The sequence below is a fragment of the Ornithorhynchus anatinus genome, chromosome X4 (genome assembly GCF_004115215.2).
Source record: "Ornithorhynchus anatinus isolate Pmale09 chromosome X4, mOrnAna1.pri.v4, whole genome shotgun sequence".
NCBI classification, from domain to species: Eukaryota; Metazoa; Chordata; class Mammalia; order Monotremata; family Ornithorhynchidae; genus Ornithorhynchus; species Ornithorhynchus anatinus.
The window spans coordinates 3,178,947-3,206,722 of record NC_041752.1 but is presented as its reverse complement, the minus strand read 5'-3'; the positions used below and the strand labels follow the sequence as shown (position 1 = coordinate 3,206,722).

Genomic DNA, 27,776 nt, shown 5'->3' with positions numbered 1-27,776 from the left:
AGCGTGTGCAGTGTGCAGGGCACTGTATTAGACACCTGGAAACACCCACACACATAACGGAAGATGCCAACCCTGTCTATTCTGCCCCCGAAGAGCTTGCGAGGGAGGATATGAGCAGATGCCCCCCGTTCTCCCCCCCCCACACAAACATCCCCTCCACACACACACACCCTACCTCTCTCCCAGACGACCCCCTCCCCCCCAACCCAAACCTCTGGAGGAAGCTCAGGCCCCCGCGGCAAGGCACCTTTTCCCCGGAAGAGCTTCCAGCCCAGGCTGCTGTCGGGCCCCAGGGTGGGTATTCTGCTTCCCCCATCTTCCCGCAGCTGCCCATTCCACAGCCTTGCAGATAAGCCCACAAAGCTACCAGCCCACCCGCCCGCCCTGCCAGCCTAGCCTCAGCCGCACCCCCACCCCCACCCCTGCCAGCTCGGAGAGGACAATCAATCAGATGCCACCGTCCCTGGGGGGGGGCCGTGCCTCTCTATAAGGCTTCCCAGCCCACCGTGCCCCTCTGCTGACTCTTGTTCTGGTGGGGAGACCTCCCCCCCGCCCCAAACTCAAGGTCAAGGCTTCCCAACCAGTCTGCAAAGTCCCACCTCGTGCTCCGCCCCACCCACTCATTACCTGGTCGGTGCCCTCCGAGGGAGGGGCTTCTCCATCTCCTCTGAGCTGTTCTCCCCACCGCCCCCATCCCATCCCGGCCGGGGCCCATGAGGAGGGCAGAGGAGGGGCAGCTGGGGTGGGAGGGGGAAGGGAGAGGAAGGGGGTGGGTCCTTTGATCGATAGGTCATCGCCTGCTGCTTGCCATCATGGGGGCAGGGAGGGGCGGGAAGGCGGGGTGGACAGAACTCCTTGTGCCTGGTCCGGAAGAGACTGGGAATGGACAAGGCCTCAAGCCAGCGCGGGAAACGGGAGATGCGGGGGCAGGGGAAGGGAGGGAGCGAAAGGTTGGAGGAGGAGGAGGAGGAAGGAAAAATTAGGCACGGAGTCAACGATAGAGGCATGGCCTCTTGGCAAGATCACGGGGGGGTTCTAATCGCTTGCCCGCTGTATGGACAACTCACTTAACTTCTGTGGGCCTCGGATTCTTCATCTGTAAAATGGGAATTAAATTCCTCTTCCTCCGCACCCTTAGACTGTGAGCTTCGTGCGGGACAGGGATGGTGCCTGACCTGATTAGCTTACATCTCCCCCGGTGTTTAACATAGTGCTTGGCCCGTAGTAAGCGCTTAACCAATATCACGTTTGCCGCTATTACTCCCAGTGTGGGAAAGGCTTAGTTCTGACCCTGGAGTGCAGCGGGACGATCCTGTCAATCAGTCAATCGGCTAATCAATCAGTGGTATTTATTGAGCGCTTACTAGGTGCAGAGCACTGTACTAAGTGTTTAGAGCATTGTACTAGCGATCCTAGAGAGAGAAGGGAAATCTTGGGTCCTCTGTGGTGGCGACTCTCCATGCCTTGAGATTGCGGGGGTCCAGGAGAGCGAGAGAATAATAATAATAATAATAAAGTTGGTATTTGTTAAGCACTTACTATGTGCAGAGCACTGTTCTAAGCGCTGGGGTAGATACAGGGCCATCAGGTCGTCCCACGGGAGGCTCACAGTTAATCCCCATTTTCCAGATGAGGTAACTGAGGCACAGAGATGTTAAGTGACTTGCCCACAGTCACACAGCTGACAAGTGGCAGAGCCGGGATTCGAACCCATGACCTCTGTCTCCCAAGCCCGTGCTCTTTCCACTGTGCCACACTGCTTCTCGTTCTGGTTCCTAGGACTCTCACAAAATCGAGGGGCTTCACCTCCCCCAGCCCCACAGCCGGTCTCTTCTGGCTGGCCCCTCATCAAAGGGAGAGTCGTTCAGGTGGGAGAGGGCAAAATGTGGGTGGAGAGGGGGCCAGTCAGCCCCGCTCCAGCTCTGTGAGGGCCTGCAGCCTGGGGAAGAGCCGAGGTGGGAAGGAGAAGACTGCCCCCGGAATCCACGTTACCCCCCCGGTCTGGGGAAGTGAAACTCAAAGTATTGCCTACTCTCCCACGCGTTTAGTACAGTGCTCCGCACACAGTAAGCACTCAATAAATACCATTGCTGCTGATGAGCGAAGTCACGTCACTCGCCTCAGGCCACCCTGAAACCTGGAGGTCGAACTAGGATCGCGGTATCATTCACTCAATCGTATTTATTGAGCCTTGTGTGCGGGGCACTGTGCTAAGCGCTTGGGAGAGTACACTCCAACAATACACAGACACATTCCCTGCCCACAGCGAGAAGCAGCATGGAAAGAGCCTGGGCTTCGGAGTCACAGGTCATGGGTTCGACTCCCAGCTCTGCCACTTGTCATCTGTGTGACTGTGGGCAAGTCACTTCACTTCTCTGTGCCTCTGTAAAATGGGGATTAACTGTGAGCCTCAGGTGGGACAGCCTGTATCTACCCCAGCGCTTAGAACAGTGCTCTGCACATAGTAAGCGCTTAACAAATACCAACATTATTATTATTATCATTACAGTCGGGGGGTGGTGGGGATGAGGCGGGGGGAGACTGACATTAATATAAAAAAAGACAGATATGGACATAAGTGATGTGGGGCTGGAGGGGGAAGAACAGAGGGAGCAAGTCAGGGAGCAGCAGAAGGGAGTGGGAGAAGAGGAAATGGGGGGGGGGCTTAGTCAGGGAAGGCCTCCCGGAGGAGGTGTGCCTTCGATGAGGCTTTGAACGGGGGGAAGCGTCCTGGCTCCCCCCTCGTCCTAGGCCAAGCAGGGGAGGGTGGGGGGAACGAGGGAGGGCCGGAAAAGAGTGAGGTGGGCGGGAACTGGGGGGAGGATGGAGAGGGTCACAGCGGAGCTGAGAGAAGCCAGGCCTGGCAGCCGGGGAGAGAAAAAAAAAAGGTTTTGTAACATTTCACGCTTCTCTGGCTGTTTCTAAACTAGGTGTCAATTCACAACAGGCTTCAAACGTACCAGCATCAGCAGTCGTCCTCGGGGCCGGAGAGGGGAGGTCCGTCCTCGTCGCCACCGCCGGGGCCGGGGTCGCGTCCTAGCCCCCCGCGACAGCTGCCGGCGCCCGCGCCCCCGGGCACCCTGCTCCAGTGCCAGCAGATCGTCAAGGTCATCGTCCTGGACCAGCCCTGCCTGGCCCGCATGGAGCCGCTGCTCAGCCAGGCTCTGGCCTGCTACACCGCCTCGGCCACCCCGAGGCGTGGGCCCGGCACCCCGGCCAAGGCGGGACACCGCCCCCCGCTGCCCCCGCCGCCGCCCCCCTATAACCACCCGCACCAGTACTGCCCCCCAGGCCCCTTGCTGGCCCAGCGCCGCTATTCCAGCGGCTCCCGCAGCCTCGTGTAGCCGTTCCCCCGCCCCTGGCACCGACCCCCGACAGCTGCCCCCTACCCGTCCCCCCCCCCCAGGACCCCCGCACCACTGCTCCAGCCTCGTGTAGCCGCCGCCGGACTCGCCCCCAGTCCCTCTCCCCCTCGGGCAACCCCCCGTCCCAGCTGCTATCACCCCGCGGTCACGTTTAGTGCCGGTAATCCCAGCCGTTCGTTTGGGGGAGGGTGAGAGGGATCCCCATCCTTCCCTGGACCCCAGGCTTGGCACCGCCCCCCCCCAGGGACCCCAGCCGGTCTCCCCCGCTCTCAGGGGGCCCATCCCCCTTCCTTGCCCCGGCTTTGGGCAGTCACGTACAGCGGACCCTCTCCTCCCCGGTCTCACTTCCACCTGTCCTTGGGGCGCCCCGGCCCAGTTGAGTTTGGGGGCTCAGAGCGTCCCCCCGGAGGAGAGAGATGGGACACTGAGGCTGCCGCTGTCGGCGGCAAAGGGGCCTCCCATTTTACAACTCTTGGGTCCCGGGGTGGGGAGGGAAGCTGGGGGCTGCTCCCTAAAGAGAGCTGGGGCTTGATTCCCCTGGATGCCTCCCTGACTTCCGAGGGGCACTGGCATTCCCACCCTGAGCACCCCCGGGAACTCCCCGGCTTTGCCCCCTGGGCAGGGACAGGACCCCCCACCCTTCTCCTGCTGCCCCTCACACCAATCCACCCCACGATGATTCTCCAGATTTATTGGGGCTCAGAGAGGAAGGCTGATTTGCACTCATGCCCACTGCTGAACGGAGGTAGCATTCGAACTCCTGGCCAAGGCCATGAAGTTCCTGGGAAGACCTTCCCCAGTGTCTCTGAGGGGCTTTGGGGTGGAGGAGATTCTTGGAGACCGAGCTCCCGTTATCCCGCCCCTTCGGCTCCCCCGACAACGACCTCGTCCCCCGGATCCACTCCCTCCCCTGCCTGATTCACCCCCGTTTCCCGGCCACATCTTCGGGAGTGGGAGGGCCTGGGGCATGGAACCCCACCACAAGGGTTTACCACTTTGTTTCCATGCACCTTCAGGAGGGAGGGACTGGCCATTTTGGGGTGGGAGTGGCAAGGATGAGGGTGGAGCTGGGGAGTAGTCTGGAAGGCGAGAAAGTAGGGGTACAGATAGTGGTGGGGGGGGGGTTGATGAGAGAGGCTTTAGTTTGGCTTCTCGTGACATCACATTTCCTGTAAATCCTCCCTGTCTCGGAACCAAGATCTCCGAAAGATTCCCCGACTCCCTGATCCTCGGGTGGGGGAAAGAACGTGTTATTCGTTAAGCGCTTACTATGTGCCAAGCACTGAACTAAGCTCTGGGATAGATACAAGATAATCAGGTCCCACATGGGGCTCACAGTCTAAGTAGGAGGGAGAACTGGTAGTGAATCCCCATTTTTCAGATGAGGGAAGTGAGGCCCAGAGAAGTGACGTGACTTGCCCAACGTCGCACACAGCAGTTGAACGGCAGTGCTGGGATTAGAACCCAGGGCCTCTGACTCCCAGGCCAGAGGTCTATTCACTTGGCCACACTGCTTCTCTACTGTGTTGTTCAGTGCCTCTCCTCTGAGGATCTCAAAGCACTTTACTGGTCCTGAAAGCTCAGATCCCGTAAATGTCAACCCCACCCCACCCCCGGCAGGTCAGGGTGCCCCTTAAATCAGGGGGGCGTGAATGAGGCACAGCTAATCAGAGAAGGAGGTGGAAACGAAGCTCAGTATCCTGACCTCCACATCCCCAAACCAAGGGAGCTGACCATTGGATAACTGCAAGGACCGGGCTCATGAAAAGCTGGGCTTGGGTCAATCCTGGTATCAGTGGGCAGGGGGCCTCCTTAGGGAGGGGGGAGCCTGAAAAGGAGCCAGGGCCTGGGACCAGCACAGACCTTCCCACCCCCACCTTGCCTCTGTCACTGTTGGGAATTTTTTCTTTTTAGTTTCGCCTTATTTTATGGCATTTGTTATGCACCTACTATGTGTCTAAGCACTGGGGGAGATACAAGTTAAACAGGCTGCATACAGTCCCTGTCCCCCATGGGGCTGACATTCAAATAGGAAGGAAAGCGGGGACTGAGTCCCCATTCAGCAGATGAGGGAACGTTACGTGACTTCTAGGTCACACAGCAGATACATGGTGAATGGCAAGCCAGATCCCCTGACTCTCAGGCCTGTGCTCTTTCCACCAGGCTATACTGCTTCTCTAGGCAAGCCTGTATGGAAGAGTGTTGCGGGAGAGGGGTCTCTTCAGAGCTCCCACCCGCCCCCTCCCTGCGACTTTTCCTTTGACCCCTCTAAACATCCCCTGACTCCAAGAGGGAGTAACCCCCATCCCCCAAAAAGGATGCAGCCTCAGTTAGCAATGACGTGGCCCCCACCTCTCCTGACCTGCAGAATTAGGTTGAGACTCAGGTCTCTCCCCGTCTAGTCACCCCGCCCCCCCCCCCCAGCTTGATGCCCTCCCCTCTAATTGAAGCTTCCCGCCATCCCCTTTCCGCCCACCTCAGCTCCCTGAAACCGGTACCCTGTCTGCAGCCTCCCCTCAACGCCGTCCGTCTGCCTGTCCCTGTGTCCTGCTGTATATACTCTTCCCCCCCCGCCGCGACCCCGGCCCCACACCCCCACCGGAGAGAGAGAAAGAGAGGGAGAGGTTCCTTTAGGGAAAGGCAGGGGTGAGGTGGGGAGGGTCAGCACCCAGCAAAGAGTCCAAATGGCGAATATTTTGTAATGAAATAGCCCAGAGGTATTTTATCTGTTTAATTCCTAGAGTTTTAGAGATTATATTGAGAATTGTCACTTGCGCAACCATGGCTGTCTGTTCCCTTCCTCGCCCCTACAACTCTGACCGCTCTCCCTCAGTCTCTTTCACTCACTCCTCTTCTGCCTCTCACCCCCAAACTTTACGGGGGGGGGTCTCTTCTAGGTTCCCCTACTCTTCTCACTTGGATCCTCGCTCCCTTGGGGAGCTCATCTCACCTGGCTTCCGTTCCCATCTAGATGCGAATGGCTTCCGAATCGCTCGGCCTGACCTCTCACTTTCACGATCTATCTCTTGCTTCCAGGATTTCTTCCACTTGAATGGCCCAAGGCGTCCTAACTATTTCTGTTGCCTGCTCCCAAGCAGCCAAGAGAGTGCTCTGCATAGTCAGTGCTCAGTCAGTACTACTGAATGGTTGTGTGAATGTGGGGGGGGGGTAGAGAGAGACAGAGAGAGGGTCTCTGCAGAGACCTCGAGGGGGTCCTGGTTGTCTTTGGACTTAGGCAGTGGACACTAACAACAGCAGTGTCAGTTGACCTGATTTTCCTAGCCCCCACCCCAAGGGCTTCTGGTCACTCATCCAATTTGCAGTCAGTCTTTCCCCTGTCAGCAAGGACGCCTTTCTGTCTGTGGGCCCCCAGCCTCCCTCCCTCGTGGCACCCGCCCCCGAGTCTCCTGGCTCGGAAGCGGGGCCCGTTTTGTAGGGCTGGTAACTCTGAAAAGTGTGAGGGGCAGGCGCAGGGGTCTCCCCGAAAAACATTCTGGGTTCAGATGGACTTCTTGCAGAATGGCGTGCATGATGACATCACGTTATGCTGCGTGTCTGTCATAACCCACGTGGTGTCTGACTGGTGTCATGCATCTCCTTGCCTGGTCAATGAGTAGACATGGTCAGCACCGGCAGGTCATTTGAGGGCGTGTGGCTGGAGGCCAGATGAGGAGAAGGAAAGGGGCACTCGTGCCGATGAGGGAGGGAAAAAGGAGGTAGAAGAAAGGTAAACCGAGCCCCAGAGCCAAGGCTGCCCAGCAGAGCTATGGATGCCACTCTATTAGTTCTAGTTTGGCCAGAAGGTAACCCCTACGGCCCTGACCCCAGCGGGCTGACCACAACCTTCTGACCTCTAGTCCCGGGTCCCCAGGGGCAATTAGGTGAGGGGGCTATCGGGCTACCACCAAAAAAGCCAGGCCTGACGCCTCTTGCGGGAGACCTGCCGCAACGGCAGAAATCACTACGAGAACCACAGCGAGCTGCACAGTTGCAGAACGCAGGGCCAGACCCGGAGCCACCGGAAGGGAAGCTGCAACGCTGCTGCAGAAGCCGGTGGGCTCGACACCCCCTGCAGAAGGGCTGCGGCTAATAATTAAAATAGTAATTACAATAATAATAGTGGTATTTATTAAGCGCTTACTATTTGTCAAGCACTGTGCTAAGCACTGGAGTAGATCAAAATAATCAGGATAATCAGATCAAAATCTCTGTCCCTCTTGGGACTCACAGCATAAGTAGAAGGGAGAACCGGTATTGAGGAAAGCGAGACACGGAGGAGTCAAGGTACTTGGCCATGGTCACACAGCAGATGGGGGTGATGCCTGGACCCCAAAGAAACTCTCCCTATCCCTTGTTCACACACGGGGTTGAGCCCTGAGGATTCTCAGTACCAGTGGGGGCTCTTGGCTTCCGGTGGGGGCTCGCAGTGGGTATCAAGAGGATCTGCTGAACCGGCTGGCAGAGATGGTGGTCCTGCCCAGGAGAGCAGATGGCAAGGCACTGCGACTCTGCCATGTCCCACCTGGTGTCTTGCGGACCACAACAACCTCTCGCTCGGCACTTTGTGGGAGTCCGTCCGAACCTAAGGGGTGCCTCTGGGGAGGAGCCCCAACCCCTGACCACCCCAGACTTCTTCCAGAGACACCGTGTCCAAACACGGTCTCCTCCAAACACGGGCACCTCTTCCAAGCCACGGCCCTCAGAGGCAGGAGATGCTGTGGTGCGGGGCCGGGAGCCAGCTATAAAAAGTCTATAGATGGAGTCGGGGGCCATATTTAGCCCCGGTGGAGCCACGCCGGCTGGAACTGGACACATCTGTCCTCTCCAAGGGTGACACCAGGCTTCCGCCGGTTTCCAACATAGCTTTCGGCCACAAGCATCGGGGCACGGGGGGTTAGGGTGGCCCTGACCCATCAAGGTCCAGAAGAATCGAGCTGGGGGCAGTGATTCCCCTGGCCCCTCTCCAATCCCCCCTCCTCACCAACAGACTCCACCTCCTCTGACCAGGAGCTCCACTGTAACCAAGAGTTCAAAGTACAAAGGTTTATGAAATATACTCCGGTATAGGGGAGCTGGCGAACCATCCTCAGAGGCAGCCGGCGCCAGAGCCACTGAGGCCAGAACCGCCCATTTCAATTCCACTGGAGGACTTCATCATGATGGGAGGGGGCAGGGGCTGGGGTGGAGGTAGGAGGGCAAAGGTAGTGGGGCGGGGGGGGGGGGGCGATGGCTGGGGCAGGGACAGGGCCTGGGTCAGGGTTAGAGGCAGGGGCTGGAAGGGAGAGAAGTCACGGAGCCCAGAGCAGGAGAATGGTCTCACCAAGGTGACAGGAGGATAGAGGGGAGCTAACCGGGTCAGCCTGGGAGGGGGAGAAGGACCTCAGAGAGAATGTGACCAGAGGCCCCGTAGGTGCGGACCACCCCTAGGACCGTGCCAGGAGGGCCCCTCCCCCTAGAGAGCCACAGACACCCCCCTGCCAGAGATGCTTCAGAAGTCAGAGAGGGTCTCTCACATCCGTCTAGGCCAGCAGTCCACTCTGCGCTTGACGGGTTGCGTCCCTGAGCCTGGTCTGCCCCGGAGAGATCTCGGACCTTGCCCCTTTGGTCCAGCTGGAGGAGACAGGGGCCCCACCCCGCCAGCCTGTCCCTGCAGGGTCCCGCCCAGCGTCCCCCAGTCCCTCACCACTCCCTACAGCCGAGTCTCCTTCCCCGGAGCCCCGAAGCCCTCCTGAGACGGGGAGGGCAGGCCTCCCGGCTGGGAGACGCCATCCAGACGTGGTTTGGGCTGCGGCAGGTCTGGATCCGGCGTGGTCAGCTGTAGCAGCCGCTGTTAGGATACAGGGGGGCGGGGTGACCGGCTCGGTCAGTGGAGCCCCTCTGCCACCCTCCCCCAAGGCAGGGGTCCCCAGGGACTCACCTGTTTGAAAGTCCCGGGAGTCTTGCCCAGGATGATGCTGAAGTAGAGTGGGACACAGACCATGGAGGAGAGGGCCATGAGCCAGCCGATGGCCTGGCCCCACTGTGGGTATTCGTACACGTTGTTGTATTTGAGCGGCACGTACTTGGTCAGGGAGAAGATGAAGGTGGCCTGGGTGGAGGCAGGCAGAAGGAAGGGGACCAAGTTGGAGCTGGCAATGCCGACACCCTTTGCCCACCCCCACCCTGCCGCCTTCTCCCCCTCCTCTCCAGAGACCCGCCGGTGTGGGTGTTGGGCTGCCCAGAGAAGGGCCGGGGGGACACTTCCAAATGCAAATCCCCGTACCCCCCTGGATGCTCATATGAATATCTCTTTCCCCTTCTACACTGTAAACTCATAACGGTCAGGGAACGTGTCTGCTAATTCTGCTGCATTCTTGCAAGCACTGAGTACAGTAAGCGCTCAGTAAAAATGATCGATTGATTTATAATCATGCTGGCATTTGTTAAGCGCTTATTATATGCCGAAGAAATGTAGTAAGCACTGGGGGAGATACAAAAGAATCAGGGTAGATACAGCACCTGTCCCACATGGAGCTCACAGTTTAAGGAAGAAGGAGAGCCATTATTGAATCTCCATTTTGAAGATGAGAAAAGTGAGGCCCGGAGAAGCCAAATCACTTGCCCAAAGTTATAAAGCAGGCAAGTGGCAGGACCAGAATTAGAACCCAGGCCTTCTGACTGCCTGTGAGGCAGAAGGAGCCTTAAGGGAGACCTTCTTGTCCCAAAACCTCCCGACCCCAGGAGGCAGCAGCCCCCTCGGTCTCTCCCGTGGGGGTCTAGGGAGAGCACAGTGCAGATGGGCTTAGGAAGGGCTAATCTCCCCAGTGTGATGTAGACTTCCTCCTGCAGGGTGGGATGGAGGCAGGGCACAGTGCCAGGGAAGCAGCATAGTGTGAGAGGAAGGAAAGACGGAGACAGAGATGAGAGATGAAGAGAGAGAGAGAAGGGACGTGGGGAGAGAGAGACGGGCCGGGGGGGGGGGGGGAGAGAGAGAGGGCATCCAAGCAGGTGGCCTATTTGGAAAGAGCCCGAGCCTGGGAGTCGGAGGGAGTCTAATCTTGGCTCCGCCACTTGTCTGCTGTGTGCTGTGTGTCGCTTCTCTGGGCCCGTTACCTCATCTGTAAAATGGTGATTAAGACCTTGAGCCCCATGTGGGACCTGGACTGTGTTCAACCTGATTAGCTGGTCTCTGCCCCAGTGCTTAGAACAGTGCCTGGTGCTTAGTTAGCGCTTAACAAATACCATTAAAAAAAAAAACTGGACCCCCCCATGCCACTTAAAGCTAGGGTCATCATCTGCCTTTTTTTCTGGGCCTTTGAGGTGCTTGCCTGGGGACCACCGGAACGCTGCCCCTTGTCTCTCCCCCTCGGGCTCCTGACAGTGCCAGAAGACCCCCAAGGAGGTTGAGTTTCTAGTGCAGCAGTGGGGCAAAAGGACAGGGCTGGGGGAGCTGTGGAAATGACAGCGACTTTTCCAGGATGCGTCCCGTCAATCAGGCAGAAGAGAGCTCGCCACCGGGGCAGGAGGAGAGGGCGAAAGAGGAGAGGGGAAGGGGTGGGCAGTATGATGATCTGGCACAATATCATTGCCGGGGAGACAGGCAAGAAGTCACGGGGGTATGAGATTCCTACCTCTCCCAGCCCGGGACTCTGACGGACTGATGGGCAGAGAGACAGAGAAAAGAGATAAAAGGAGATCAAAAAGGTGAAGAAAAGTCCCCAGGGTGGGAGAAGATGGAGCCCCCCTCCCCCACCCCCACTCCCAGGACCACCACCCCCAGGCAGGCAGAAGAGTGTGTAGCACCTAAAACAGTGCCTGACACATAGTAAGTGCTTACCATTATCACTGATTACCACTATTATTTCTACCACCACAATTATTATTATTACGAGCACGATGACATACCAGACAGAGACCCGGGGTGAGAAAGAGCCAGCAGATTTTTATGAGCGGCCAAGGTCGGTAGCCGATCATGTCCTCGACGTTGTCATAGAAACGGTTCGCTCCTGGATGGCCGGGGGTGGGGGGACCCAGCACAGGAGGAGAGAACAGACGTCGGAGCCGGAAGCGAGTCGGCTGCCTCTTGACTCGGAACGTCTTGCACCAGGTCAGCGTTGCCAAGCTGAGCAGCTGGACTCAAGAGGGCCCGCCAACCCCCACCCCACCGACCCTTTGCTGTGCGTCACTGGGAGAGTGAATACCACTCTCTGGGCTTCGGATTTCCTCCTCTGGAGAACGGGGAGAATATTCGGTGCCTCCCGGCTGCTGCTAAGAGACTCGTTACGGGCAGGGAACATATCTGCTAATTCTGCTGAATCGTACTCTCCCAAGGGCTTAGTACAGTGCTCTGAACATAGTAAGTGCTCAATAAATATCATTGATTGACTGTTGAAGAGGGCTAAGGAATACTCAACCCACTAGTAAAGTTCAAACCTACACCGGCAAATTACCGGGAAAATTCAGACCCCGAAACATTTAGACAAGGGAAGCAGCAAGACCTAGGGAAATGGCCTGGGAACCCAGGAACCTGGGTTCTAATCTCAGTTGGCTAGTGCAAGCACAACTACTGAGGCATTTAGGTCCATATTTTATATAGTCTAATAGTCCTCCTATCTGTAATCTTTTTTAACTGTCTCCCCCCACTAGACTGAAAGCCCCTGGATGGCAGGAATTGTGCCACCTTAGTTCTGTAGTACTCTCCCAAGTATTTAATACAGTGCTCTGCACTGAGCTGATGTTGATTGAAAAATGTCAGTCGGTCAGGGATGGACAAAGGGATAGGGGAGCAAGCGAGTTGAGTTCAGTAGAGAGGGTGGTGTTGAGAGCATCGATTTAGTCATCAAGGGAAAAATGGAGGCTAAGTGGGGTACGATGAGTTGAGAAAATTGGATGGGGTCGAAAAATGGGACATCTCTGTAGGGGAAGTGTCCAGATTTATGGGGAGGAGGTGTGTTAGAGAGAAGTCAAGAGAGGAGGTTGTGGTCCGTTAGAGGGATTTCAGAACTGGTGAGGGTAGAGATTGCGCAGTGGCTCGAGATGATGAGATCTGAGTGCGTGTCCAAGCTAGTAAGTGGGTGAGGTGGGGTGGAACAGGAGGCCAGTGATGATGATAGAGGGGAAACTGAGGTGCAGAGCAAGGGAGGGGTTTGTCAAGGTCACTTGTCCGGAACCCAGACCCCTTGATCCCCTTCGGCTCCCCGTGCCGGTCGGGTCCCACAGCCGCCCGCTATCAGGGGAGAGCGAGGAGACACTGGGGAGCCCCTGGTCATGCTCACCGTATACCCAGCCGACGCAGGAGACTTCAAACATCGCCAGGAAGAGCAGGCATATGCCACTGGCCGCGTAGTAGTCGAACAGCTGGAAAATGTACATGCCACCCTGCCCGTGGAGGGCACCCAGAGTTTAGAGTAGGATGCGGAAACTCCCTCCGTCCTGGTGGGTGTGGTTCCGCCCCGAGGCAGGGGGGTGAACTCGTTGACCCGGTCCTTTCCTTCTCAGCCGTCTGTAGCTTTGGGGATGCCCCCGCCCCCGGGGAGGGGGTGAGCCTCTGAGCGGGGTGACCCTGAACCAGAGGACCCTGATTTTTCTAGAGCAAAGCTCTTTCTGCAGGTCATCTCATCCCTCCTTCTGCCTTCCGCGCGCTCAGCCCCCAAAACTTCCCTGAGAAAGCCGGTCTCTCTCCCTCTCTACCTCAGAGACCTCCGGGGAAAGATAGTCCTTGACCAGTCCCCCTTCCCTCCATTATCCCGGCGCAACCGGGCCCATGTCTAACCACCGCCTCCTCCCCGCAGCAATCAGGAAGTTCCTCCTCACGTCTAACCCAAATCCCTCCTGTTGCGGCGCCAGTCACCCTTCTCTTTCCGCCTCCCCGGGAGTGGCCGGACGGGGACGCCCCAGGAGGGTGGGCCCTTACCTCAGTGACGAGGAGCAGCCCCAGGAGGTAGCACACGATGGAGATGGCCAGGATGAGGAGTTCCCGCCGACCCCTCTTCCGCAGCTGCCTGGGGAACATGTCCATGGAGACAGTCACCAGGCACTCCACACAGACAAACTGTGGGGATGGGGTGGGTCAGGGCTGGCCCCAGACCCGTCACCCCTTCCTCATTACTGCCCCGTCTCCCGCCCCCACCATCTTCCATTGTCCTCTGTCCCAACTGTGGGGACAGGGCTGGTCAGGGCTGGCCCCAGCGGTCAAGCCTGACCCCTATTGCCACCCCCACCCCCTCCTCCACACACACCATTCTGCACCATCCCCGGGGCCCATCTCTCTCAGAAGCCCCTATTACCCCATCCGCCCCCACCTCCACTATCCCCCGCATCCCCCATCATCTTTGGCCCAAGCTGTCCGGAGGCTGGGCTGGCCTAGGGGGTGGAGGAGACCGAGAGAGCATGAGGGGCAGCTTGGCCCAGGACCACCACCCCCTCACAGCTGGAGCTTGTCCCGGGGGGCGGGAGGGCACCCCCTTACCTGGCTGTCCAGCCCCAGGAAGATCAGCATGAGGAAGAACAGGCAAGACCAGAGCTGGGACAAGGGCATCATCGTCACGGCCTTGGGGAAAGCGATGAAGGCCAGGCCCGGCCCTGCCAACCACACCAGCCCTCCCAGTCAGCGGGCACGAGGTGGGCATCAAACCCTGCCAACCACACCATCCCTCCCAAGTAAGAGGGCACAAACCCTGCCAACCACGCCAGCCCAGTTCCAGATGACACCGAGTGTGAGCGGGAGTGGTAACCGTAGAATGGAGACCAAGCATGGGCCAGGTGGCAGTCCCCGCCGCAGCGTGGCTGTCCCCGGGCATCAGAGGTGGATGTTCCCTGCCGCCTCCTGGGACAGAGGGGACAGCAAGGGGCACCTACCTGACTCCGCCACCTCAGAGATGGGCACCCCCTGCTCCTGCGCCATGAAGCCCAGGATGGAGAAGACGGCAAAGCCGGCCACGAAGCTGGTGCTGCTGTTCAGGATGCAGAGCGCGATGCAGTCCCTGGGGTGACACGGACACAGAGAAATGCTCAGAGAGACAGGAAAAGGCAGGGAGAGAGCGGGGCGGCACCGGAGAAGACAGAGGAGATGAGCACACAGAGGAGATGAGCAAAGTCAGGAACTCGACGGAGGAGAGACGGTTGGGAAGAGAGACAGAGGGAGAGAGAAAGAAGAGTAGAGAGGGAAAGAGAGAAAAGAGGGAGGAATAAAAGGGAGGAGATTGAGACTGAATCAATCCAATTATTTATTAAGCGATTACTGTGTGTATTAAGCGCTTGGGAGTGTACAGCATGGCAATATAACAGACCCATTCCCTGCCCACGGTGTAGATTGGGATGGGACAGTTTCCTCTCCCCTCCAGCCCCCAAGGCCGAGAGAAAACCCAGGGGATAAGGAGGCCTGCCAGCCAGGGGTCGAGACCCGGTTGGGGTCTCCAGGATCCTACCTGTAGCAGTTGTTGTGATACTTGTTATAGCTGCCCAGAGCGGTCAGACAACCCTGGCAGATGGCGAAGGAGAAGAATATCTGTGTGCCCGCGTCCATCCACACCTGCAGCCAGAGAGACAGGTGAGGAGCAGGGGCGGGGCAGGAGTGCTTTGGGCTAGTGGGGATCCCTGGGTTCCGGCCCCAGTTTCGACACCGACCCACTGAGGTGCCTGAAGACCTTCCCTTCTTGCACCTGGGTTCTAATCCCGGCATAGCTGTTTGCCTGCTATGTTACACAAGCCACTTTCTTTTTTTGTTGTTGTGTAAACTATATTAGTTACGAGCATACTACGTACCCGTTGGGGAAGCTAAAATGGGGATTCAATACCTGTCCTCCCTCCCCCTTAGACTGTGAGCCCCGTGTGGGACATGGACTTTGTCCATCCTGATTAGCTTGTATCTCCCCCAGTGCTTAGTACAGTGTTTAGTACATTGGATGGGTTTAACAATAATAATTGAGGTATTTGTTAAGTGCTTACTATGTGCCATGCTCTGTATTAAGTTCTGGAGTGGATACAAGCAAATCGGGTTGGACACAGTCCCTGTCCCACGTGGGGTTCACAGTCTCAATCCCCACTTTAAAGATAAGGTAACTGAGGCCCAGAGAAGTGAAGTGACTTGCCCAAGATCACACGGCAGACAAGTGGCGGCGGTGGGATTAGAACCCACGACCTGGCTTCCAGATCCTATGCCATCCCATGATAACAATAATAATAATATGAATTATTAAAAATAATACTAATAAAAATGCAAATACAAACAGTTAATTTAAATCAGAAGACCTACTTAGATTGTAAGTGGGACAGGAACTGTGTCCAAACCAATTAACTTGTATCTACCCCATTGCTTCGAACACTGTTTGACCCATAGAAAATGCTTGCAAATACTATAAAAAGATTCAACTATTTTTATGACTACTATTAATAAAGGCCAGCTCTGCTCCAGTGGCTCCTGAAAATGGGGAGCTGGACACTCCCACCCAGGCAGGGGTAGCGAGGACCCCCGCCTCCATCTCCAGTGATCCCAGACCGGTGGGTGTCTGCAGGGGCAGCTCTGGGGGGGGCGTGCAACCGGGCCAGTGCCCACCTGCGGGTCTGCAAGACGCTGTACGTCCGGCTTCAGGTAGTAGACGATCCCCTGGGAGGCCCCAGGCAGGGTGACACCCCGGACCAGCAGGATGATGAGCATCAGGTAAGGGAACGTGGCTGTGAAGTAGACCACCTGGATGGGAGGGAGGGAGGAGCCGTAAGGGTGGGGGACACTGGAGAGAGTTGGTCACCCTCGTCCCCCCCTGCCAAGAGTACCTATGCTCACAGCCCCAGCTCTGGGTCAAATCTATGAAAGAAATCCTACCCAGGCCAGTGAGCTCAGGAAAAGCCTCATCTCAGGGAACTGGAAGTTGGGAAAACCAGAGGGTTCTACTGGAGTCGTGGAGGATCCAGCTTGGATCACTGGGGAGAGTCAGGGATGGAGAGGGGGTAGAGTCGGGGGGGGGGGGCGTTGGGTGGTCTGTGCTGGGTCACTGGAGAAGGGTCAGGGATGGAGAGGGGAGATCCAGGGATGTCGAATGGTCTAACCCTAATCATGAGAGTAGGTGTCCGCGAGGGTGACCAGCATATGGTTCCTCCGAGTGCCCTGGTGGCCCTATAGGAGACAGAGTCCTGGGCTGGACACTCAGGGAGCTGAGCCTGGACGGTTTTGCTCCGGTTCCACTGTCAACTGGTGGATCAGCGAATGAGCTGCCCAGCTGGAGCCGGGGTGGGGAGCAGCCATGGGACAGGAGCTGGGCTGGGGGTGAGGGTGAGGGGTGGTGTTGGGGCGGGACTCTCACCTTGCCCGTGGACTTGACGCCCTTCCAGATGCAGAAGTAGCAGATGATCCAGGCGAGCAGGAGGCACAGCGCCAGCTCCCAGCGCAGGGAGCCCAGGTCGTGAATGCCAGTCGTGATGCCCAGCACCCGCCTCCTGGTAAAGACAAACGGCGACCCACAGGGCAAAGTTATCTATCCCGACCTGCTGACACTTCACCCGAGATCCAGGATCTCCCCAGGGCTTCCGGGAAATATAGGATTTCTTAGTCTTCCAGGCCAGCTGGATCAGCGGCCTCCTTCTTCCCTGCTTCCCCTCACCACCCCCTGACTCTTCAACCTGAATCTCCCTGCCCCGAACCTAAAGCCCACCATCCCCGTGGCCCTGCCTTCAGCCAGGAGGTCAGACTCTTCGTCCTGTGTCCAGAGTGTTTATGTGTGGACGAGTGTGTACGCGTACATACAAGAGCGTGTGTCTTTGTGAGTGTGCATCTGAACATATGGGGGCATGTGTGTGAGTGTATGTGAGAATGTGTGCTTGTGAGCATATGTGTGTGGGCATATATGAGCATGTGAGGGGGGCATATGTGAGCAGGTGCATTTGTGAGCACAAGTGTGTGTGTGATTATGCGAGAATGTGTTTTTGTATGGCCTTGTGTGTGTGAGCATATATGAGCAGGTGTTGGGGGTATATGTGAGCAGGTGTGTTTGTGAGAATGAGTGTGTGTATGTGTATGTGATGGGAAAGAGGCACACAGGACCCCGTTGCTCCCGGGGATTCGTCTCTGCCCCTAGTCCCCAGCCCTGGGACATCCTGGGAGAGGAAGTAGGGTGGAGGAGGGCAGGGCAGGCACCTACTCCCAGAACTCCACAACAGGTGAGGTGGCGTTGGAGGGGACCGTCCAGGTGCCATTTTCCGAGCTGTTCGGGGAGACCACGCACTGGGCTATCGAGACAGAAGCCAACAGGGTTGGGGGTCGGGGGCGGGTCAGGCGCGACCCCAGGGTAGGACACCCCACCTTCAGACAGCGGTCATTCCCCAGCTCCCAGAAGCGTCCTCCCTGGAAATTCCACCCGGTGGTCCAGCGGCCCGGTGTCCCGGGACCTTGCTCGCCCCCCGGCTCTCTTGCTCCATCCTTGGCCGCTGTCCTCCACTCCCAACGCAAGCCCCTCTCCCCAAGGGCCCCCCTCACCTGTATTCCAGTAGTTGGAACACGTGGCCCAGGGCAGTTCTGCGGTGAAGGAGCTGAACAGGTAGAAGAAGGCCCAGGCAAGGATGATGATGTAATAGATGTTCAGGTAGGATTCGATGACCACAGAAGCTAGGCCGATGCCTGCGGGTGGCAGAGAGGAGTGGGGTTCGACCTGTCCAGAAAGTACCTGGGAACCCAATCTGGCCCGAGCGGGAAGAAAACCGGTGGGGGGGGGGGGCGACTGACCTTCGAAGATGGGGCAGATCTTCCTCCAGGCTGTGACGCCCCCTTGGCTGGTGTACTGGCCCAGCGCCGTCTCCAAGAAGAAGACGGGAATGCCACAGGTGAAGAGGAAGATGAGGTAGGGGATGAAGAAGGCTCCTAGAGGAAGAGCCCAGAGCTTGTCTTCTGCCCCCCACTCCACCCCTTGCCCGTCTCATTCCTCCTCCCCCGTCTCTCGCTCTCTTCGCAGGACTAGCTGCCAGTGGCTGCACTTGGGGGGCTTGGGGCTCAAAGCAGGACTCGGGTCACTGGGCGTGAGCGATGTCCCCTGCCCCCATTTCTCCCTGCTTCCATAATAAAGATGGAAAACCCCAAACAGAGGGACCTGCTTCATTATTATCACTATTATTATTACCAGTCCAGAGGCTTCGGGAAGAGCAAGGCACAGCAGCCAGGAATCCCACCGAGCAGGAGGGGCAAACGTTTCAGCCCCAGCTCAGTCCCGGCCCAGCCCCGGCCCAATCCCAATCCAGTCCCAGCTAAGCCCCAGCCCCAGTTCACCCCCAGCCCAGGCCCAGCAAAGCCCCAACCCCGGCTCATCCCCGGCCCAGGCTCAACCCCAGCTCGGCCCCATCCCCAGCCCAACCCCAGGCCATCCCCAGCCCCAGCTCGGCCCCTTCCCTGCCACTGACCTCCCCCGTTCTTATAGCAGAGATACGGGAAACGCCATACATTGCCGAGCCCGATGATCTCTCCGGCCACGGACAGCACGAACTCCATCTTGTTGCTCCACTGGCCCCGCTCCAGGGTCCCCTCCCCCTCCCCCTTCCCCACTTCGGGGGCGCAGGGGGGGTCTGACTTTCTGCCCATGGCTCCAGGGACGGGGGCTGCAGGTCCTGGGGGTGAGGAGGGGAGAGGCGGGGGCATGAAACATCTCTTCACTGGCCTCCGGGGTGACCCTGAGGCCGGAGGATCCCGGGTGGGGAGCAGGGGAGGGGAGACAGCTCTCCAATCTCCACCAGGGTGAGGGGCATTCGACACAGAAGAGGCGGGACCAGTGTGGGCATCTCTGCAGATCTCTAGGGCCACGAAGACCCTAGGGAGGGATGGAGAGAGGGGAATTGTGCCCTCAGACTCTCCCTCCCCCAACCAAGCTGTGAGGGTCCCAGACTCTCAAACTCCCCTCTAGACTGTAAGCTCATTGTGAGCAGGGAATATGTCTACCAACTCTGTTGGATGGTACTCTCCTAAGCGCTTAGTACGATGTTCTGCGCACAGTAAGCGCTCAGTATGTACTCTCGATTGATTTATCTGCAGTTCCTGTCCACCCGGCCGCCCCCTCCCCTCCCAACACCAGAGGGGCCACCAGGACCAGGGAGGGACAGGTGTGTGATTGTGCCCTTGTGTGTGCAGGTAGGGAGTATCCCAAGATGGGTCCATCCGTGTCTTGGTGGCTGGGAAAGAAGTGGGGATGGGACAGAGGTGTCTAGGGGAATGTCCGGAAGGAGAGCCGAGTCCCCATGCAGGGAGAGGCGAGCCCCTCCTTCTCCATTCCTCCCCCAACCCCTCCTCTCCCATCTTCCCCTTCTTCCTTCTCCATCTCCTTCCCTTCTTTCTCTCCCTCTCCTCCTCCCTCCTTCCGTCCCTGCCTCTCCCCTCTCTCGCTCTGTCTCCAAGAACCCAAAGTCCTTCCCCACCCCTGTCACCGACCTGGCTCCTCACACACCCCTGTGAGCTAGACAAGCCCCATCCCACCACGGGGGAAGTGCGTGAGGCCCAGAGAGGGCGTGCGGTTTGTCCAAGGCCACGCAGCGCAGGTCAGCGGCAGAGTCGGGTTTAGAGCCCAGGTCTCCTGGCTCCTAGCCAGGGGCTCTTTCCTCCTCTCCCTTCAAGCAGCCCAGGGTCAGTGAGCAAGGGTGGGGCCAGGGTGTCAACGGTGGCTCCGGGGGGTGCCGGGAGCAGGAGGCCCGGGCACCTGGACTGCTCCGGCATCCAGGCGCCCTGGGTGGGGTCGGGGTGGCAGTCAAGGCGGAGCCGTTGCTCGCCCTCTGGCCCAGATAACACAGGAGGACCCGCAGGCCTCATTCCGTCCCGGGACCCTCAGAGCAACTCCAAGCTGCCCCGAGCCCTCCCGTCCCTCCCCCATCCCATCTGTGGGGCCCGGACCAGTCAGGCCTCTGTTTGCCACCCCTGGCCCTGAGTGTCGCCAGTGGAAGTGACGGTGCCGGTGCCCGCCGGGTGCCAGCTCTGGGGTGAAGCCACTATCTCCCCCTCAGAGGTCTGGGCTGGACTCCAGCCTCGCCCACCCCCAGGCTCTGTCCTGAAAGTTTCCAAGAGAGGCTGGAAATCGTGTCTGTCTGTGAACCGCTGGCTCTGTGCCGCCACCACTCCGAATAAACAACGGGGCCTCTCTGCTCGCGGCATCCCCTCCTGGCCCCACGGCCCCCCCCCCCCAAACCACCACAGGGCGTCAGCAGGTGGGGGAGAGGGCAACTCACAAGAGCCCAAACCAGACTGCGATGCTGGTCAAGAGTGGCCGAGGCAGCAGCTGGTCCCACTGCCCCTCCAGCCCCGGCCGGCGAGATCTGGGGAGGAGCCCAGAGGGCTGGTTCAGAAGGGGAGAGTCCCCATCTTCCCTCTCCCCCTCTCTCCTCTCGTCCCCTTCCCTCTCCCCCCTTCCCACATCTTCACTTTCTCCAATTCTCTTTTCCCCACCTCTCCTCTCCCTTCTCCCTTCTCTCCCCGCCTTTTTTCACCCCACCTCCCCTCACCCCTCCCTCCCATCTCCCTCTGCCTTCCATCTCCCCTATCTTTTCTCTCCCCCCACCACTCCTTTCCCCACCTCCCACTGCTTCCCCCTTCTCCCCACCTTCTCCCACCTCCTCCGTCTCCCCTCTCCCTTCCTTCCTCTCCCCCCACACCCCCTTTCCCCACCTCACCTCTTCCCCTCCTCTCCCCCCCCTTCCCTACCTGCCCCCTTTTCCCCCACCGCCCCTTTCCCCACCTTCTGTCTCCCCTTGCCTCCCCTCTACCCACATCCTTGCCCACCTTCTTTTTCTCTTTCCCCTTTCTTCGCCCACTTCTGTTCCCCAAGCCTGCCCTCTACCCCAGAGCCTCCCCTCCCACCAGGGGCTGGCTGCCTCTCCTTGCCAGGCAGGGTAATGATTTTCCCTGGGTAAACAGGGGAGCCACCAGGGTGCTGGGCCTGGGGGCAGTTGATTGTGGGGAGCGGAGAGGGTGGGGCCCGGGAGAGGCTAGGGGCAGGGGTGAAAAAGAGGAGTGGTCAGAGGTGACTTCCACCCCACAGAGTGGTCTTGGCCTTCTCCTCCACCTCCTGGAATCACATGAGCCTTTCACGAACGGTCACCGACCGGCCCGTTAAGCCTTAAATGAGGGTACCATAATTCCATACCTAGATAACCTGCACGGAAGCCCACGGGGAAACCCCCTTCACCCCCGTGACACACAATGTTCTGCCTCTCAAGGCCTCAACTTCCCCACTGGTGCTCACAGATTCCCCAGCCCCAGGGTGGATCAGGCCGGGGTAGAGTTCTTCAGCGGCTAGGAGAGGGGAGCTGGAGAAACACAGGGCATTATTATTCCGAAGATGTTGGGCATTTGTTTGTTTGCTTTTCAGCCAAGGGAACAGCTAAGGCTGGAGTAGGGGAGAGAAGGGAGAGTGCTACTAAAGGCCGTGGAAAATTTTGGAAGGTGACTCAGAGGGTGCAGGTTATACAGGGAGGAGACTGGGCGTCTCATGGGTGAAATTACTGTAATAATGCCCAGTCAGCCACCTTCCAGAGGGCTCTTGTCAATCGGAGCAGAGGGCGGGCAGGGCTGGTTGGGGTGTTGGGAGTCCACTGGAGGGTCTTGGGAGACCGGGACGCCAGTGGGAGTCTTCCTCGAGGGGCGGATCAGGGGTGTGGGGAGGTTCACAGCGGGGAGAAGGAGAGGCAAAGAAAGAACTGGGGAAGGTGGAGAAGATCAGGGAGACCACGGGGAGGCTGAAGGGGTGGCCTAGAATGGCAGAGTTGGGGGGATCCTGGAGGGGAGGGGGCTGAGGCTTGGGATGCAGGATTTGAGGGTGGGAAGGAAAGCCTGGGGAGAAGGGAGGGGTCAGGGCAGGAGCTGGTGAGAGGGTGAAACTGGCTTGGAGCCATCTTGCTGGGTGCCAAGAGGAAACACTTAAATTGCAGCAAGAAGGAGCTAAGAGTGGCCCAAGTAAGAACTTTCTTGATGGAAGAAGAAAACACTTGGGGACCGGAGGTCGGGCAGGCGTATTCCTCCACCGGAAGCAGGGCTGGGAGCAGGGAGGAGGGGATCAGAAATCAGCCCCTCCTGGACCCTCCTCCTCCTCCCTCGGGACCTCAGGCTCCCAGGCTTTCCGGGCCAGACTGCCCCCACCACAGGAGAGATTCTGCACCCTCCGCTGGACTCCGGGCCCAGATTCAGGGAAAGGCGCATGGGGTTCGATACAGTCCAAGGGTCGGGCCTGCTTCCGAAGTCCAGGCGGGGGAGGGTGCTCGGCCCGCGCCCGGGAGGGGGATCGGGGGCCACGGGGGCTCGGCCTGGTGCCCTGCGACCCACAGGGTCCGGCCCCGGCCGTGCCCACCCCCGGGGGCCGCTCCAGCCCTTCCTCGAACAATCCCTGGCCTGTGTCCGCCCCTGGACCTGGTAGTCGGAGCGGGATACATCCGCAGGGCTAGGGGTCGAAGGGGTCCGGAGGTCAACCCCTTCCGAAACCGGTGGCAGCCCCACCGGCCCTCTCCTGCCAGGTCTGGTGCCACCTGCTGCCTCTCTCTCCTCATCCCTTGGAAAAGTCCCGCCCCTCCCACCTTCCTGCCCTCCCAGAGACCGGGGGTACCAAAGCCGCAAGTGGAGGGGGGCAGGGGGTGCTCCCTTTCCTCCTTCCCAGGGGCCCCCCAAAACAGTCCCTTCCTCCACCTCGTCCCCCTCCTGGGGCTCAGTCATGCCCGATTCCCACCTCTGCAACCCTGCTGGGGGGTGGTCCCCCAGGGACCCTAGAAATGTGGCGCTCAGAGCTGGACTCAGGATCGCCCCCAACCCTCATCCCTCTCTCCACCGCTCCCCCATGATGTCCCGCTCACCTTAATCTCAGTTGGTTCCTCGAGGGCTCTGGGTCCTGGGCCCGGTCGGCCTGTGCCTTGACAGGCCTCTACTGCATCTGCCAGGGGAGAGAGAGAGACTGCCGGGGCAGAGAGGGAACGAGCAGAAACACTCTCCTTTCCCTCCTCCTGTCCTCCTCCTCCCTCTTCTCCTTCTTCCTCTTCTCCTCCTCCCGTTCCACTTCCCAGTCCTCCTCCTCTCCTCCTCCCCCCTCCTTCTCTCCCTCTCTTCTCCCTCCTCCCTTTCCTCCTTCTCTCTCCCCTTCCTCCTCCCTTCTCCTTTTTCTTTCTCTTCCTCCTCCTTTCCTCCCGGCAACCCCAAAGCAGCAGTCCAGGACTCCCTGGCAGTGTCTGACTGTGGGTGGGTGTGAGAATGTGAGAGAGAAGAGAGAGAGGGGGAGCGTGTGTGTGAGTGAGAGAGAGGGAGAGAGAGAGAGTGTCACCGGAGGGCAGACACCCCGCGAAGCGAAGATGGGAGGAGCGAAAGGCTGTTTCAACATCCAGCCCAGGGGAGCCAAGTCCCCAGGCAGGGCACTTCCTGTGTCCGCCGCCCGCCCCCTCCCCGTTGCCTCCGCTGCGCCGGGCCTGTCTACAGACACCCTGGCTCCCTGCCCGGGCTGAGCCGGGCACAGCCCCCAGCCTGGGGTGGCAGGGCCGTGACGGGGGCTTCCCTGGATGACGACCTGTGGGCAGGGTGTCGGAGGAGCCGGGCCTTCGCTTCCCACCTGGGATTGGACTGGGGTCTCTGGGGGCTGGAGAGAGGGGGGGTCGGGAGCCTTGGGGGACACCAGGAGCGAGCCTCAAGTGCCAGGGCAACTGCTGGACCTGGCTAATCCCGCGGTGATGGGCCAGAGGCCCGAGCTGCCAGGGGAGACGCAACCAAGGGAAACGAGGGAGGATGCGAGTGGCACACGCACTACCCAGCAACCTTCTCCCCCTACCCTCTCCTTCTTGGGGCCCAGTCCCAGGGACCTTCTCCCTGACCCCCTCCCTCTCCGGAGAAGCGGCACGGCACCGTGGATAGAGCACAGGCCTGGGAGGCAGAAGGTGGTGAGTTCCAATCCCGGCTCCGCCGCTCGTCTGCTGTGTGACCTGGGGCAAGTCACTTCACTTATTCTCGGTACCTCAGTTCCCTCATCTGTAAAATGAGCGAGACCGTGAGTCCCGTGTGGGACGGGGACCGCGTCCAACCCAATTTGCTTGTATCCACCCCGGCTCTTACTACAGGGCTTGGCACACACCAACAAATACCACAATTATTTTTATTATTATTAACCTCTCCCCACCCCCCTCCCTCTCCGGGCACAGCCCCAGCAACCTCTCCCCCTCCGGGGATAGTCTCAGCAACCTTCTCCCCATTCCCCTCCCCGTCCGGGCCACGTTCCCAGCACCCCCATCTCTCCCTGCCCCCTCTCCTCCCCCGATGCCCCATTAAGATAGTTGAAACGAGAAGGCAGCTGAGCAAGAGGCTCGGAAGATAGAGGTCCCCACCCCCACCCCCACGTCCTGGAAACCAGCCCGCAAAGGCTATTCATTCATGCATCCATTCGATCCTATTTACTGAGCTCTTACTGTGTGCAGACCACTGTACTGAGCGCTTGGGAGAGTACGGTAGAACAAAAAAAACAGACACATTCCCTGCTCACACTGAACTTGCAGTCTAGATGGGGAGACGGACATTAATATAAATAAATAAATTACAGATCTGTACCTCCCAGAGAATCAGAGTGTCAGAAATGCCCTGCTCAGAGTTTTAGAGCTACTCTCTGAGGGTCAAATACACCGCCCCCGCTTAGAGCGTCAAAACTACCTACTCAGAGTTTCAGATACCTGCCAAAGAGTGTCCTTCAGTGAGTCAGAGATAACATCCCCAAAGAGTCGGGACTTCCCCTCCTAAGCCGCAGAAGTATCCCTCCAGAGCGTCAAAACTACTCACCCAGAGTGTCAGAGATACCCTCCAAGAGGGTCAAAGCTACACCACCTCCAAGGAGACAGAGATAGCCTCCCCAGAGCCTCAGTTTCCCTCCCTGAGTGGCGGAAATATTAATAGTAGGATTAGTAGTACTCCCTAGTAGTGGGAGGAAGAACAGGTATTTAAATCCCTATTTTGCAGATGAGGAACTGAGGCACAAAGAAGAGATTTGTCCAAGGTTGCACAGCTGGTTAGTGGTGGAGATAGGATTAGAACCCAGGCCCGTACTCTTTCCAACCGGGTACAGTGTCTTCTCACGACGAACCCTCTGCAGAAACCCTGGGCGGTCAGGCCTAGTGAACAAGGGACTGGGAGTCAGGAAACCTGGGTTCTAATCCTGCCTCTGCCAAGGCAAGTCACTCTCTGGTCCTCGGTTTCCAAATCTGTCAAACCCAATCTCCAAAAGGGACAGCAACTGGCTCCGATCTGATTCTTGTACCTTTCCCAGTACTTGACCCATTCTCAGCACTTCATAAATAACTTCTTTTTTTTTAAAAAAAAGGGGGGGGGGCATGGGGGAATGGAAAGGACCTGGGCGTCAGAGGACCTGGTTTCCAATCCCAGCTCTCCCAGTTCCTTGCTGTGTGACCTTGGGCAAGTCACTTCACTTCTCTGTGCCTCAGTTTTCCTGTTGGCCCTCCTCCGAAGACTGTGACCCCGTGCAGGACAGGGACTTTGTCCAACTTAATTGACTTGGAATTTGTGCTCCCCCAGCACTTAGAACAGCGTTTGCCACATAGTAAACATTTAACAAATACCATAAAATGAACAAATGGTGGTTTTAAAGCATCACTACGGTCAAGGCAGCATGACCATTGGACATGAGGAGCCTGGGAGGCGCCCGCAGCAGATTTTGTACTCGGCCATTTCCTCTCTCCATAATTTATTTTACATCCCCCTTCCTCAGTAGACTCTCAACTCCTCGAGGGCAGGGATTGCACCTTCCAACTCTGTTTATAGTGGACTCCCCCAAGGGCTTAGTAGAGTGCTCTGCCCACAGTAAGCGTGCAATAAATAGCACCGATTGAATCACCCCCGCGATCCCCAGAGGACTCTTGCTTCAGAGGATCATGAGGCAGAGACGGAAGGCAGAACAGCAAACACACGACCACAAAGGACAGCTTATTGTCTGTGTGTGCGTGTTCGTGCCAAGTTTTGCCTCATTGGTCTATTCAGGCACACCCATCAATGGCATCTTCTTAACTACATATGTTTTCTAATAGCTCTTGGTTTTTTTTCCTTATCTAGTCCCTGAGTTTATCAAGTCTTCATTTCCCCAGTCCCGACTCCCTCTCCCTCCTGTGGTTTATGCTAGGATCTGTACCTGGGCGCTTGGTAATCACCCCACCCTCAGCCCCACATCGCTTAAGTGTGTAATTCTTTATTTACATTACTGTCCACCTCTCCCTCTATCACTGTAAAACTCGTTGTGGACAGGGAAGGCGTCCACAGACTTGGATCCCAACGGTTTGGGGCACTTGGTATTCACCCCACCTCAGCCCCACAGCATTAATGTCCGTATCTGTAAATTTTATTTATAATGAAGTCTGTCTCCCCCTCTAGACTGCAAGATCCTCGTGAACTGGAAACCTGTCTACCAACTCTGTTGTATTGGACTCTCCCAGGAGCTTAGAACGCCGCTCTGCACACAGTAAGGGCTCAATAAATTCCACTTATTGATTGCTATTCGTGTCTATTTTCCCATTCTTAATCACGGTACGTTGGGTGCCCTTTCTCCTGCTTCCCCCATTCGTTGGTTAGCTCCTTGAAGGCAGAACTATACCTTCTCCTTCTTCTTTTGAGGAAGCAAGCACAGTGCGGCATCTCCAATAAGCACTTAATACAGCGCTCTGCACAACAGTAAGCGCTCAATAAATACAATCGAATGAGACTCGAATGACATCTGACTGAGGCTACGGAAGGGAGAGTTGGACCAGGGAAACGGGAATGGAAAGACGGTGGGGGAGAGGTCTAGTCTTTTCCCTATACCTGCCCATCTAAATGAGAAGCTCAGTGGAAAGAGCCCAGGCTTGGGAGTCAGAGTTCATGGGTTCGAATCCCGGCTCTGCCACTTGTCAGCGGTGAGACTGTGGGCGAGTCACTTAACTTCTCTGTGCCTCAGTTCCCTCATCTGTAAAATGGGGATCAACTCTGAGTCTCACGTGGGACAACCTGATTACCCTGTATCTACCCAGCGCTTAGAACAGTGTTCTGCACATAGTAAGCGCTTAACAAATACCAACATTATTATCTAAATCCCGGGTTCTAATCCTGACTTCTCCCCTGCTGTGTGACCTTGGTCAGTCACTTCACTTCGCCCCAACGTCCTCATCTATAAAAGTGGGATTCAAAACCGGCTCGTCCTCCCCGTTAGACCGTGAGCCCCGTGTGGAACAGCGTCTGGGTCCGACCCGATGGTCAGGTATCTCTCCCAGTGCTTAGGGTATAGTCGGCCCCGAACCAATACAGTGATTATTAATTTAGGCTCCGGGAATGCCGGCCGCCACCCAAGTTGGCCTTGTCCTCTGCCCCCGGAGGGTGTGTCGGTAGTCCTCAGGTTGCTCTGACGGGAAAGGGCAGCCCCGTGGGGCCAGAATTCCTGGGGCAGGAGCGCACCCACCCACCAGAGGCAACAGGGAGGAGGG

The 27,776-nt window shown here is 58.0% G+C and overlaps 2 protein-coding genes across 3 annotated transcripts in view; one reads left to right on the top strand and one right to left on the bottom strand.

Moving 5' to 3' along the window:
* IQSEC3 (IQ motif and Sec7 domain ArfGEF 3) overlaps positions 1–4,688 on the top strand; it is a 39,597-nt gene extending 34,909 nt beyond the window's left edge. Inside the window, exon 14 of the mRNA XM_039910696.1 lies at positions 2,931–4,688. Within this exon, the coding sequence (XP_039766630.1) occupies positions 2,931–3,344 (414 nt within the window). The 3' untranslated portion in view covers positions 3,345–4,688. The remainder of the gene's footprint in view (positions 1–2,930) is intronic.
* A 1,393-nt stretch (positions 4,689–6,081) lies between these two features.
* Positions 6,082–23,278, bottom strand: LOC100080274 (sodium- and chloride-dependent betaine transporter-like). 2 transcript variants are annotated; one of them, XM_029054528.2, is made up of 15 exons: positions 23,142–23,278; positions 18,726–18,929; positions 18,058–18,192; positions 17,812–17,952; positions 17,477–17,564; positions 16,643–16,775; positions 15,898–16,032; positions 14,771–14,874; positions 14,202–14,326; positions 13,813–13,925; positions 13,258–13,395; positions 12,620–12,722; positions 11,250–11,350; positions 9,283–9,453; positions 6,082–9,192 (listed from the first exon to the last, which is right to left on the bottom strand). In XM_029054528.2, the coding sequence occupies exons 2-15, from the start codon at positions 18,901–18,903 to the stop codon at positions 9,055–9,057; spliced, it is 1,803 nt and encodes a 600-aa protein (XP_028910361.1). In that variant the 5' UTR covers positions 18,904–18,929; positions 23,142–23,278; the 3' UTR covers positions 6,082–9,054. The 2 variants fall into 2 exon arrangements, with proteins under 2 accessions (XP_028910361.1, XP_028910362.1); XM_029054529.1 differs by lacking the exon at positions 6,082–9,192 and adding an exon at positions 10,976–11,001 and having other exon boundaries at positions 9,329–9,453.
* Positions 23,279–27,776: the final 4,498 nt, after the last annotated feature.